This window comes from Diaphorina citri, unplaced genomic scaffold, assembly GCF_000475195.1.
Source record: "Diaphorina citri unplaced genomic scaffold, Diaci psyllid genome assembly version 1.1 scaffold118, whole genome shotgun sequence".
In the NCBI taxonomy this organism is placed as follows: domain Eukaryota; kingdom Metazoa; phylum Arthropoda; class Insecta; order Hemiptera; family Psyllidae; genus Diaphorina; species Diaphorina citri.
In genome coordinates this window covers 79,166-93,106 of record NW_007377555.1, presented here as the reverse complement: position 1 = coordinate 93,106, position 13,941 = coordinate 79,166, and the positions used below count along the sequence as shown (strand labels likewise).

Here is a 13,941-nt window from a genome sequence, read left to right as displayed (position 1 = left end):
GCATCTGCAAAAGCTTGAATTTTAGAAAATATTGAACCAATATGCACAGTGGATCTGTTCCTATTGTTATAGTTATTTGCTGCCATTTTCATTTAGAAAGGCAAAGATTTTTACAAGGACAAGAGTGAAGATGCCCATTCAAAAACTCGACATAATTATAATTTAAGTTATGAATGAATCTACTTAACGTGGAGTTATTATTTGATTAGATTTCCATAAAAACTTGATGTTGATCTTCATGTGGGAGCAAAGTAGAAACACTTGATTAACTTTTCATTGATATCACTAAAAAAATGCAATTAAAAAATAGAACAAAAACTATTAACACACGATGGATAAATATGAACTCTATAAATTATATGGAAGGTTATTAAAAATTAAATTTCACATAACTTGACTGACTAGCTAATTCATTCATAATTCGCACTTGCAATTTGCAATAAATTCGAAAGCGACAGAAACCTATACTTCCGACCACTAGCAAAATAAACACCTCTATAAATTATATGGAAGGTTATTAAAAATTAAATTTCACATAACTTGACTGACTAGCTAATTCATTCATAATTCGCACTTGCAATAAATTCGAAAGCGACAGAAACCTATACTTCCGACCACTAGCAAAATAAACACAATACTGCCATTTTGGATTTTGGAAAAATATTTTTTTAAACTAAAAAAATACAGAGAGCAGCACTTGTCGATAACAACCACTCCCTAGAGGGCAGCACTTCATGACGCTTGGTGCCAAGGAGTTTGCTATCAGTGGACATGTGGAAACAGTAAAAAGTGAAGCCTAAATTTCCACAGGGTGTTCAAAAATTTCCTTGAAAAAGTGTGATCCTGATTTTTATTCTTGAGTAGGTACCTAAATATGTATTTAGATTTTTAGAATTTTTTATGGGCATGATTTCCTGATGGTCGCATTTTCTTTTTTAATGAGGTTGTCTGGACCCGAGTCCAAGATTCCTAGATTAGTAAGAAGGTGAAGAAAATCATAGGTAGGTACCTATATATTTTACCTATTACCCAGGTACCACTTACTTGTAGGTAATACCTAAATATGTATTTAGATTTTTAGAATTTTTTATGGGCATGATTTCCTGATGGTCGCATTTTCTTTTTTAATGAGGTTGTCTGGAGGTCTGGACCCGAATCCAAGATTCCTAGATTAGAAAGAAGGTGAAGAAAATCATAGGTAGGTACCTATGTAGGTACTATATTTTAATTTTACCTATTACCCAGGTACCACTTACCTACAATATCACTCTTTATTTATTTTCTTAACTACTAACTAGTGGTTCGCTGGTTAGTAGGTAACTGTGAGAGCTTGGCTGCTTGTCTACGCTGCACTTGAGCGACTGAAAACATAATAGTACCTACCGCCTTTTCGGCTTTTTAATAGAGTATCTTCTTAAACTATTCATTTTGCTATTTACAGAGTGATGTGGACAACATCCTGGCTCACAAGATCGGCATCAAGTTCAATCCGCCCAGCCTAGTCCTCCTGTACGAGCTGAAAGATTCCAAACAGTTCAAGAAACGCCTCATGCCCATCCGAAATTTCAGTCTCGAATCAAACGTCAAATTGTTTGGAGATAATTTGAAATCGAGGCATGCTGAGAAACTGTCCTCAGTTCCTAACGAACAAATTGAGAAGATGCTCAAACTACTGAAAGATTACAACAGAGGTAGGTAAGCTGAGATATTGACCAAATGACCGAATCGCTCGCAATAAAGGAAAAATACCCTCAATTAAAAAAGGAAAAATAACTGAAATCTACATAATGTACATAGTTCGATAGTGAGAAAATTACAAAGTGAAAAAATCTACGGGAGTTTGGTTATCTCCACTGACAATATTGTTTATTTAGATATGGGAGTTTTGTCATCTCCATTAACATTAGGTAAAGTAGGTATGGTTTACTGAGTTATGGGAGTTCAGGCATCTCAACTACCTAACAATATTGTTTACTCAATAGGTATGGGAGTTTAGGCATCTCCACTAACAATATTTTTTACTAAGATATGTATCCATGGGAGTTTAGTCGTCTCCACTAGCAAAATTGTTTACTTCATTGGAAATTGGAACCTCTATGGGAGTTTAGTCATTTCCACTAACAATACCCGTATTGTTTATTTATTAGATGCTGAAGTTTCATCATCTCCCTCAGGTAAAATATTGTTAACCTACTTACCTACTCATTCTAGATCGCTGGAAGGACCAGTCTGACTTCTTTGATCTACGATTTTCCGATCGTCTTCTTTATTACCGTTTGAATCAAAACCACTGCCTACTTGTAAGGAAGGATTATCAATATCTTTGGGAGATTCCGTTGTACTATCACCATTTTCAACACCACTAGTTTCTGCCGGCGTTACTTGTCGGATGGGACTGTCATTATCTTTGGACCGTTTATTATCACTATCATTTACCGCCTGTTTTGTTTCACTATTAGGGGTATCAGTGGTATCTCCAACCGCGGTTGAAGACTCAACAGTTGGTATGGTATCGCTGGTACTAGGAACATCTTTCTTGTTATTCTCCACGGGGGTAGTGTCATTCCCTGCGAAGTTTCACTATTAGGGGTATCAGTGGTATCTCCAACCGCGGTTGAAGACTCAACAGTTGGTATGGTATCGCTGGTACTAGGAACATCTTCCTTGTTATTCTCCACGGGGGTAGTGTCATTCCCTGCGAGGATTTTGGTATCATTCTCTTTTCTATTGTCCTCACTAGGATGGTTATTTTCGGTTTGATCTGATTGAGTTGAATGTTCTTGATTAAGAAGCTTTCCGGAATCAGAGCCCAATGTTTGGAATTTTTTTACTAACTCTGGTAATTCGGGTTTTAGATTAACATCTAGCAAATACCTTATGTTGTCTTTTGCTTCACCATTCATTTTTTTCATAGAAGCCTTTATTAAATCATTGTTGTCTTTTTCACTATTGTTTAATATATCACTGACTTTTACACTTTCATCAAGCATATTATTCTGCTTTGTAACACTTTCCACGTTTTTCATGTCCTTGCTAATAAACTGATTAGAGTTAACTTCATCCGGGTTTTCAATATCGCTTTCTTGTGTCTTTTTTATTTTATCCATATCTTCTACTTTCGTCGGCATTTGATTGACATCTTCAGCATTACTCAACACATTAGAGAGTAAATGTCGTAATACTTTTTGTTTCTCGTCATGTTTAATATCATCAGTAGGTATCACTGGGTTGTGTATTTCCTTCAGTAGATATTGTTTAATGATTTCTTCTTTGATATCATCATTAATTTGTGTCGGCACACCATTTTCAGTATCTTGTCTGCTATTTATTATAGCTTCTGGATCTTTCATCAAAGTGTTTGAAAGCTGATTCTTGACACTTTCATCGGCCGGAATATCTGTAGATTGTTCTGTATTACTATCTAAATTGTTATCTTCTTTCAAATCTGCAGAGTTTATTTTGACTGGATACTTTTCCAAGGATTCCTGATTTCCAGCTTTTTCAAGATCTTCCTTAGCGTAGGGCAAATTAATAGGTTCACCAATAGTACTGGCTTTATTAAATGTCTTTATCAATGGACCTAGATTTAATTCCAATTCATTTTCAGCCTGAAAAAAGAAAAAGAAAGTCTTAATTTTCTAGTTATATCATCGTTAATTGTACCAACCAACCTAAGTGCAGACTGTACAGATAAATAATTAATTGAGTAATTACCTACTTACCTACCTAGTATCCCTACGCTACCTTAATTATAAACATAAATAAAAAACACGGACTTTTCTTACCTGAACATGAATGATCACAAAATTCAACATGAAAACAAAACAACCACCCAAAATCAGCCTCATTTTGAACTCGAACAATAGCTAACTCAATCAATCAAAATCTCTCATTGCTCTCGAAATAATTACGAGCGATTCAGCTTACGTGTATTTTTGCTCCACTTTTTCATCAGGGAAAATTTCAGATTACCAAAGATAGGTAATATTTTCCTCCTGAGAAGGATGTTGTGAAGGTTAACCCCCTCAACTATAGGCACCATGGGAAAGGGCGGTTTATCTGTTTCTGTAGATTGTCCACATTTCCAAATAGGTCATCTTGGGCCCCATTGACGGTGTTGGAAAATGAGAAGGTTGGAAGTTCGTTGTTGTTGTTGTTGTTGTTATTGCTGCTGACTTCTGGGATGCCAAAGATGTCTGTTTTTGATCTTAAATTTTCAGGATTCGTATCTACGGCTTGTGGAGGGACTTCATTATTCAGAACTTCCATGTCAACTTGTGGTGGGTTGTTGGGAACATAAGGAGCCGGTTGAGTGTCCGCATAGCTAGGTTGAGTGTCCTGGGTTTTCTTCTTGAGTTGATCTTGCACCTGAAATATCACATAAATGTGTTATTCGTTGTTGCACTCTGTTCATAATTTTTACTCGTCTAGATTCTTTATTGCTCGGCTATAGAACCTACTTCTAGGTCAATTAAAGAAGCTTTAACACTACGGACAGTTGGTTTTTTCCAGCGATGTGACACTTTACAACTTACCTAATTACTTTCCGAGTCCTCTTCTTTCTCATATCTGGTACCTTCAGTGCCTTTGCAACGGAAAGGACTTTCTTACCCCTACACTTACCGAGTCGTTTATAATATCCAAAGAGTTCTGATACAAAGCAGACGTCAATTCCTTCTTAGTTCGAGGAGGAGCTTCTGGGACATAGGTGTTCACGGCTTCTTTGATATCTTTGTGAAGATCATGTAAAACTTGCTCCATGTCAATGGACGATGGGGGTAAGTCACTGGAAAGGTCTCTCCTCTTGCGTCCCTAAAAAAGCATGAAATATTATTAAATCATAAGTGATAGAGGGCTTCATTTTCAAAGATTCTGACAAGTGATTACGTTTATGTACATAAGTACCTAAATTACCTAGTCTGTTCCATAAAAGAATTTATCTCATAAAGTAATTGACATAGACATAGAGGAATATAATATAGGTAGATACAAATGATTACTATCTGTAATCAGTTACTAAGTTAGTTAGGTAGGTACTTACAATGACGGCAAAAATTCCGAAAAAGCTGGCAATCATTTCGAGGATTCGGGCAACGATCTGCGTAATGGCTGTCGATAGGCCCACCAGAATAGACAGCTGGATCTTGGGATACACCGTCGCAATGGTATTCATGAATCCATACACGATCTTGAAAGGATTGGGAATGATGGAAAATATATTGGGAAAGCTGGAGAGCACTGAGTTGGGTGCAGCTAGAAGGGCATTGATGAGATCAACGCCAGCAGCAGGAGACACAGTTGTGTTGGGTTGTTTGGTTGGATCTCCATTGTTGACAACTATCTTGGGTGGTAGAACGGCAGGGGAAAGGGCCAAAATAGAGGTCCTTTTAGAAGGACAGTTTTCATTCCCCACATTGGTGGGTTTAAGGTCATATTAGCCTTTAGAAATGTGTCACCGTTACCTACTTCGCAGCAACGTAATGTCACTCAAAGGTAATGATTTGAAACTGCTGAGCTCCAGAATCTTATCAAATCCTTTGACCGTCGCAATGGTATTCATGAATCCATACACGATCTTGAAAGGATTGGGAATGATGGAAAATATATTGGGGAAGCTGGAGAGCACTGGGTTGGGTGCAGCTAGAAGGGCATTGATGAGATCAACGCCAGCAGCAGGAGACACAGTTGTGTTGGGTAGTTTGGTTTGATCTCCATTGTTGACAACTATGTTGGGTGGTAGAACGGCATGGGCTGACGTTTCGTTGTGTGGATACGAAACGCCAGGTATAGCGCCAGGAATTGGTAGATTGGGTGGATGTGGAAGCGTTACTTCAACGCTTGGGGGACGAAGTGGAGTAGTGGTAGTGGTATTAGTAGTAGTGACGTTAACAGCAGGTGTTGGTACTGTTGCATTGACCCCAACAGTGCCATTAGCTGGTACTGTGGCATTAGCAGGTACGGTGGCATTAGCTGGTACTGTAGCATTTGCATTAGCGGTTTCATTAGCTGGTACTGTGACTGGAATAATTGGTACTGTTGGGTTATCAGGTGATCTTCTGCTGAGGGGACCAACATCTCGACGATATAGTGGTTGGTCATCAGTGTCATCCAGTCTTAATTTCCGTGTGTACGCGATGTTTTGATACTGGAAACAAAATTAGCATCGTGTAGGTAATTAGGTAAAATTTATTGTAATACCTATTCTGTAAAGTGTATTTTTTCAGTGCCCAATTCCTTTGATGGGTAGGTACTCGGTTGATTTCAAAATGCCTCATGCTACAACAGACAGTTGTTTAATCTAATAATGGAACTGACAAAGAGGACTAAAGCTTCTCATATTTCAATCACTCAAATTTACAAGAAAAAATCGTTTACCAAAGGTTTGAGAAGTTCGGCCATATTTTCACTCAATGATTTGGTAAGTTCGTTTTGAATGTCTTCAGGTAGAGGCTCGGCGTAAGTTTGAACTGCATTTTGTATTTGTGTGGTCACATCGTTTGGTGTAGGAATATCCAGGGTGCCTCCAGTATTCGATCGGAATACGTCCTGTACTTGTGGTGCCTGAAAGAAAACGATATGAAGATAGGGAGCCAAATCACAACTAGACAAGTAATGATGATAGAGAAGATATGCAAGAGGGTATTAGTTAAGTGCACTTCTTAGTTCTTTGGAGAATTCAGACCATAACTGATTGAGGGCCATCAGTATAGCTTCTCACCAATACATCAGCAGAAGTAGCTTCAATCTCCATCATCTTGTTAAACTTTAACGTCTTACAGGACTTATTAATTATCTTTGGTATCTACCTGCATTCTACTTACAAGATTGGGACCGTCAGGCTCTTCAACAACAATCGAACTCAAACTTTCAGCGTTCGATCTCAAAATATTAGTCACAGCCGAAGACAGATCCATTATGGAGTTTAGCGTCATAGTGTTTGCAGGGACAATGGAGTAAACGATCTGGAGTATCTGCATGTAGTAGACCATAGGTGACGCAATGTACTGAATAACCATTGGACTCTGCGTGAACACGGGGTAGATAGGGCCGAAGATGTCGTTGGAGGACAGCTGGAAATTGAACATTGGCAGCCATCCTGCCGCTATGATGATGGAGGGATTGTTAGGGCGGGGACTTGCAGTTGCAGTAGTAGAAGCTGGACTGGCAGAAGGTGTAGGAGAGGTTGTTGGAGGTTGAGGAGTATTTACTGGAGGAGGTGATTCTGCAGGAGGACTTGGCGGTTTTACCTCAGGAGGAGGAGCGGGAGGTTGTGTATTATTGAGGGGAGTATGGGGCGTGGTTGGAGGTGGTGGTGGAGGGGGTGGAGGAGCACTTGTTGCGTTACCCGGACTGGGGGGAGGAACTGGAGATGTCTGATTAGCCGTTGGACTGGGGAGGGAAGCATTTGATCCTGGAGCTGGCGCAGGGGGAGGTGCTGGTTGCGTGGTGTTTGTCGGCAATGGAGGTAGTGAGGTTTGGTTAGCAGGTGGTGACGTTTGGTTAGCTGGTGGTGGAGCAGTATCATTCCGGGGTACAATCGGTGTTTCTCGCAGTGTAGACGGAAGTATAACCAAGGAATCGTCTATTCGTTCGTCTCGCTGATGAGTGTAAATTGTCTGAGGCATATCAGGAGGCACTTCTGCTACCGGTAATGTCACGGGTACTTGTTTGCCATCTATGGTCATCATGACTGTTACATCGGACTTCTCCGAGTTGGAATCATAGCGCCGAGCCAACGAGTTGGCATGAGTCTGAAATAATAGTAGTCAACATGGAATAAAAAATTGAGTAGTCCAGTTTTAAAAGTGAACATCTCCCTTATAAACTTTTGTAAATATTTGTAGAAAAAATGTGTCTATTGTGAAGAAGTAAAAATGCGAAAAAGTGAATAAAATGCAATAAAATTGTATGTAACCAATTTGTTGATAACCAGTTTTCCTTTTCCCAAAAATTGCTTTCAGAAAGTCATTCTTGTTTTTAGGAAGCCTAAAGGCATTTTCCTTGTGAAAATTGAAATACATTCAGGACCTTTATACGTAGGTCCATTAGGTACCTACATTGGAATGGGGTCTTTCTGGCGAAATTATTGTGTGCGGGAGTCCAGTATGTAGGACTATTGCACCCCTTCAGGACCTTTATTCAGGTCCATTAGACTTACCTGATGAGAATGGACGAGTAAACAGATGACACAGAAGAACGTCCAAAACATTTTTGATGTAGGTAGGTGTCTAGTGGAGGTGGCCAATCTCACATGACACAGAAAGTTTTCTTAAATCTCTTAAACTAAAGTTCCATAGGAACGAATTGATGGTTAATTTTTTTACTCCACTCTCGCGTTATTAGGTAGGTATTTAAGTGTGTAGCTTTTAATAATCCTATTCTATACTTAATTTGCCAAGTTATAAATTGGTGAGTAAGGGTAGATACTTATTAAATTTAATAACTATTTGTTGATAACCAGTTTTCCTTTTCCCAAAAATTGCTTTCAGAAAGTCATTCTTGTTTTTAGGAAGCCTAAAGGCATTTTCCTTGTCAAAATATTGAAATACATTCAGGAGCTTTATAGGTAGGTCCATTAGGTACTCGTACATTGGAATGGGGTCTTTCTGACGAAATTATTGTGTGCGGGAGTCCAGTATGTAGGACTATTGCACCCCTTCAGGACCTTTATTCAAGTCCATTAGACTTACCTGATGAGAATGGACGAGTAAACAGATGACGCAGAAGAACGTCCAAAACATTTTTGATGTAGGTAGGTGTTTAGTGGAGGTGGCCAATCTCACATGACACAGAAAGTTTTCTTGAATCTCTTAAACTAAAGTTCCATAGGGACGAATTGATGGTTAATTTTTTTACTCCACTCTCGCGTTATTAGGTAGGTATTTAAGTGGGTAGCTTTTAATAATCCTATTCTATACTTAATTTGCCAAGTTATAAATTGGTGAGTAAGGGTACTTATTAAATTTAATAACTCAAATTTACGTGCTTCCACAACCAATTTTCGCGTAAGCTGTCAATGCGTGTCACAATCAAGCAGAGATTGTAGCTCACACCAGAATAAATTTCCATGACGTAGATAGAAATTTTAGATATCTACTTGCACCACATTTGTTTATTTGTATTGAACTAAAAAAATAAATCCAGGACGGGTTTTTTTGAGGTCGAAAAACGATTGAGCGGATAAGAACAAATTTTAGCAAATAATAATCGTTTAATCGACTGGTGGTTCCAAATTTCTACCACCTTTCTGAAACTGGGGCTGCGTACAACTTCGTTACTTTCGCCAAAGGGACAAATATCTGAAGTTACATACATGACCAATGGCGGTACTCCCAAGGCCAGCCACTATCATGTAAACATGACAGGTACACCTGATCAGGTCAGCCTGTCAGGTCTACTTGCTTGTGTGTGTGTTCTTCAGATATAGATAGACCTGACAGGCGGACCTGATCAGGTGTACCTATCAGGTTTACCTGATCGTGAGTGGCTGGTCTAATACACCTCCATTTTAGGGAGGCCTTTTCAACCCCACGTCAGCCTCTTTTCGTTCCTGTCCTAGAATCTTCCAGCGCGGATTTGACAATGGCGGTATTATTGACTTCTAATGGAGGAAAAAAATCGTCTATTGTGCTGTGATTGACACCTTTGTGAAGTTTTCACCTGGGAATGCTGTAACAACACCTGTCGAATAATCAGAACCATATTTTTTATCATTGTCAATTTTATAATATTTATTACCTATTAGATAGGTACTTTTTTTTAACAAAATTATTATTAAACCTTGGCAACAAAGTGGTTAAGGCAGTCGCCTGATAGGTATACCGGAGGGCACGAGTTCGATACTCGCAAAGGTCAATTAAGTTTTCTGCTTGTTTTTAGTTTGAGTAGCAAAGTCCAACTCTAAAGGTCCAAAGCTAACCTACACAATCATAATAAATTACACTTTGGTCTGTCTGGTCTCTAAAAAAGTAGGTAGTTTTTACGAACTTTTTAGCGTGATGAAATCTTGTGAACGAATCTTTTTGCGACCGATAATAATTTTCTCCTATCGATAGTCGAAAATAATCGAAAGTTCGATTAATCGATATCGATTATAACAGAAATGAGTAGAGTAGGCAACACTGTACTGTCCCTCAAGAGGGTATGAACTGAGTGGACAGTGCCTTCAAATAAAATAGTGAGGCCATAAAAGAGATGATTTGCCGGCGCGACATCACCGAAGTTCCAAGCTAAGCAACATTGCGTGTGGTTGGTATCCAGATGGATGAACATTTAAACATATATTTAAGGTGTGTTTCCACTCGTCATGAGTTTCATCCCATTTATTCCGAATTTGTAGTCAATGCAATGAGAGTGTTCCCACTACGCACAAGATTTTTTTCCGAACGACAAGTGGGAAAGGACCTTTAATCGTGGCCTGCTGGTGCTCGCTTTTTCCGGCCTGATGCAGAATGGGCCCGGCCAGCTGCTCTAAGAACGAACCTGATCTGTTGAGAGTAAAGTTTGCCCTGGCCGATAAATCGAACCCACGATCTACCGTTGACAAAGCAGACCGCTCTACTTTCCAAGCTAACTAGGCGGATATGAAGTCACAGTCAGTGATTTCAAAAGCCAGCTACCTGAGCTAGAACTATGTACTTTATATACTTATTCTAGTTTGAAGGTATACATGTAGTACAGGGTGACAAAAAAATACTGTAAAAAAAACTAATACCTACTTTCACTAAGCTCCTCCACCACCCACTTAACTTTCATGCCTCACTTTCCACGTTCGAACGCCAGAGTCCACGTCTCTTTACCTCCATGTTTTGTTTATTATTTTTTCCAGCGACCAATGGAATGGCGTTCTTCGTCTTCACTTCAGTCGCAGTCTTGAGTTTTGATAGCCGTGAGTTTTGTGTTTTGTCCTGCGTCTAAAAGAATCTTTCTCCCGAAGATGTTTGATTTTTTCTTCTAATTTTAAACAGCTCCAGACCTTAATTAAAGTTCGATCTTGTGTTTTTTAAATGAAATAATCAATGAAGTTTTCTAGTGAACGACTGTGTTGAGTGTTTTCGAATCAAACTCATTGGATACCTAGTTCGAGAGATTGACTGAAATTTCCAGCAACCATGTCAAGGTAGGAAGGGGAGATAAAGTGCCCAACCCTAGGCTCTTTTGAGTTTCAAAGGGTAAACTCTGAAACTTATTTTTCCGTTCGGTGAATGAGATTTTCTTCATTTTATGATTATCAACGATAGAAATGGATAATTTTGGAAATGGTTCTCCTTTAGAAATGTACACGGTTTGTTTGGACATTGTTTATCGAGCAAAGGGCAGGCTAAACAACATGAAAGTTCATTTGGGGAAGGGGGTTGTTTTATCTTATTGATGAAATGATGAATCAGATTTTATTCCAATTTTTTTCCTTTTATTTTCTCCCCACATCAATTAATGTCCTACTTATTAATATTAAGAACAAGGTAGAGCCTAATCAGTGAGAAAAAGGACAATCACAATTTTTGGCCGAAATTGAAGATAATATGTTTGTTGTGTACGTTTCGTTGTGTGGATACGAAACGCCAGGTATAGCGCCAGGAATTGGTAGATTGGGTGGATGTGGAAGCGTTACTTCAACGCTTGGAGGACGAGGTGGAGTAGTGGTAGTGGTATTAGTAGTAGTGACGTTAACAGCAGGTGTTGGTACTGTTGCGTTGGTCTGGTCTCTAAAAAAGTAGGTAGTTTTTACGAACTTTTTAGCGTGATGAAATCTTGTGAACGAATCTTTTTGCGACCGATAATTTTCCTATCGATAGTCGAAAATAATAGAAAGTTCGATTAATCGATATCGATTATAACAGAAATGAGTAGAGTAGGCAACACTGTACTGTCCCCCAAGAGGGTATGAACTGAGTGGACAGTGCCTTCAAATAACAAATAGTGAGGCCATAAAAGAGATGATTTGGCGGCGCGACATCACCGAAGTTCCAAGCTAAGCAACATTGCGTGTGGTTGGTATCCAGATGGATGAACATTTAAACATAGGTATATTTAAGGTGCGTTTCCACTCGTCATGAGTTTCATACCATTTATTTAACATTTAAACATATATTTAAGGTGTGTTTCCACTCGTCATGAGTTTCATCCCATTTATTCCGAATTTGTAGTCAATGCAATGAGAGTGTTCCCACTACGCACAAGATTTTTTTCCGAACGACAAGTGGGAAAGGACCTTTAATCGTGGCCTGCTGGTGCTCGCTTTTTTCGTCCTGACGCAGACTGGGCCCGGCCAGCTGCTCTGAGAACGAACCTGATCTGTTGAGAGTAAAGTTTGCCCTGGCCGATAATCGAACCCACGATCTACCGTTGACAAAGCAGACCGCTCTACTTTCCAAGCTAACTAGGCAGGCAACTATTGTTTATAAATTTTTGCCAGCTAGCGGATATGAAGTCACAGTCAGTGATTTCAAAATCCAGCTACCTGAGCTAGAACTATGTACTTTATATACTTATCCTAGTTTGAAGGTATACATGTAGTACAGGGTGACAAAAAAAAATACTGTAAAAAAACTAATACCTACTTTCACTAAGCTCCTCCACCACCCACTAAACTTTCATGCCTCACTTTTCACGTTTGAACGCCAGACTCCACATCTCTTTACCTCCATGTTTTGTTTATTATTTTTTCCAGCGACCAATGGAATGGCGTTCTTCGTCTTCATTTCAGTCGCAGTCTTGAGTTTTGATTGCCGTGAGTTTTGTGTCCTGCGTTTAAAAAAATCTTTCTCCCGAAGATGTTTGATTTTTTCTTCTAATATCAAACAGCTCCAGAGTCTCCAGACCTTAATTGAAGTTCGATCTTGTGTTTTTTAAATGAAATAATCAATGAAGTTTTCTAGTGAACGACTGTGTTGAGTGTTTTCGAATCAAACTCATTGGATACCTAGTTCGAGAGATTGACTGAAATTTCCAGCAACCATGTCAAGGTAGGAAGGGGAGATAAAGTGCCCAACCCTAGGCTCTTTTGAGTTTCAAAGGGTAAACTTTGAAACTTATTTTTCCGTTCGGTGAATGAGATTTTCTTCATTTTATGATTATCAACGATAGAAATGGATAAATTTGGAAATAGTTCTCCTTTAGAAATGTACACGGTTGTTTGGACATTGTTTATCGAGCAAAGGGTAGGCTAAACAACATGAAAGTTCATTTGGGGAAGGGGGTTGTTTTATCTTATTGATGAAATGATGAATCAGATTTTATTCCGATTGTTTTCCTTTTATTTTATTTCCACATCAATTAATGTCCTATTTATTAATATTAAGAACAAGGTAGAGCCTAATCAGTGAGAAAAAGGACAATCACAATTTTTGGCCAAAATTGAAGATAATATGTTTGTTGTGTTTAATGTAGGTGTCTATTGTGCTTATCATAAAAGCTCCATAAACAGATTTGACCTGAATACTGTTCAACAAGCTTTTACTTAGGTACAAGGAATTGCAATAAATTCTGTGTAACCTATTTTAAAATTATCAAGTTTTAAAGGTACATACATAGATTAGTTTGATACCATGAAAAACCAGAAATAAATTTGAAAAAATTCTAGAATTATGAACTATGCTCAAAAAGTCCTCTTGATGTCAAGAAATTTTACCTAAAAATCTTGCGGTACTTACTTGTGCAGAAGTCATGTCTGTGGAATATTGCTACCAAAGGAACTGGCACAAATGAGCAGTGACCACAGTGTTATTAAGGAGCGCGGTAGCGCTCCGTCCCGCCAAGTCAAGAAAGTTTGACCGCGCTACCAGAGATATTATACGCGACACAGGGAAAGTAGCCGTTTTCAGGTAGTTGTAGGGGGACAACTACAAATGATGGAAGAAAACGGATTGCGTGTGTGTGTTGGGGCATGAAAGTAGACCAAGTTGAAAAAAAAATTCCTCAAAATCGGTTAAGTTTAGCCGG

The 13,941-nt window shown here is 38.8% G+C and overlaps 3 protein-coding genes across 3 annotated transcripts in view; all 3 read right to left on the bottom strand.

The window, feature by feature from the left end:
* Positions 1-475, bottom strand: part of LOC103524754 (E3 ubiquitin-protein ligase CBL-B) — a 58,973-nt gene extending 58,498 nt beyond the window's left edge. The window contains exon 1 of the mRNA XM_026820053.1: positions 5-475. Coding sequence (XP_026675854.1) covers positions 5-92 — 88 coding nt within the window. The 5' untranslated portion in view covers positions 93-475. The remainder of the gene's footprint in view (positions 1-4) is intronic.
* A 1,727-nt stretch (positions 476-2,202) lies between these two features.
* On the bottom strand, positions 2,203-3,848 carry LOC103524753 (origin recognition complex subunit 1-like). The gene is made up of 3 exons (XM_017449722.1): positions 3,786-3,848; positions 2,437-3,608; positions 2,203-2,395 (listed from the first exon to the last, which is right to left on the bottom strand). The coding sequence occupies exons 1-3, from the start codon at positions 3,846-3,848 to the stop codon at positions 2,203-2,205; spliced, it is 1,428 nt and encodes a 475-aa protein (XP_017305211.1).
* Positions 3,849-4,029: 181 nt separating this feature from the next.
* Positions 4,030-9,019, bottom strand: LOC103524752 (mucin-2-like). Its single transcript, XM_017449721.2, has 7 exons — positions 8,691-9,019; positions 6,822-7,751; positions 6,376-6,561; positions 5,553-6,145; positions 5,042-5,165; positions 4,624-4,812; positions 4,030-4,368 (listed from the first exon to the last, which is right to left on the bottom strand). Exons 1-7 carry the CDS (start codon positions 8,739-8,741, stop codon positions 4,030-4,032), a joined length of 2,412 nt encoding a protein of 803 aa, XP_017305210.1. The 5' UTR covers positions 8,742-9,019.
* Between the last annotated feature and the right edge of the window lie 4,922 nt (positions 9,020-13,941).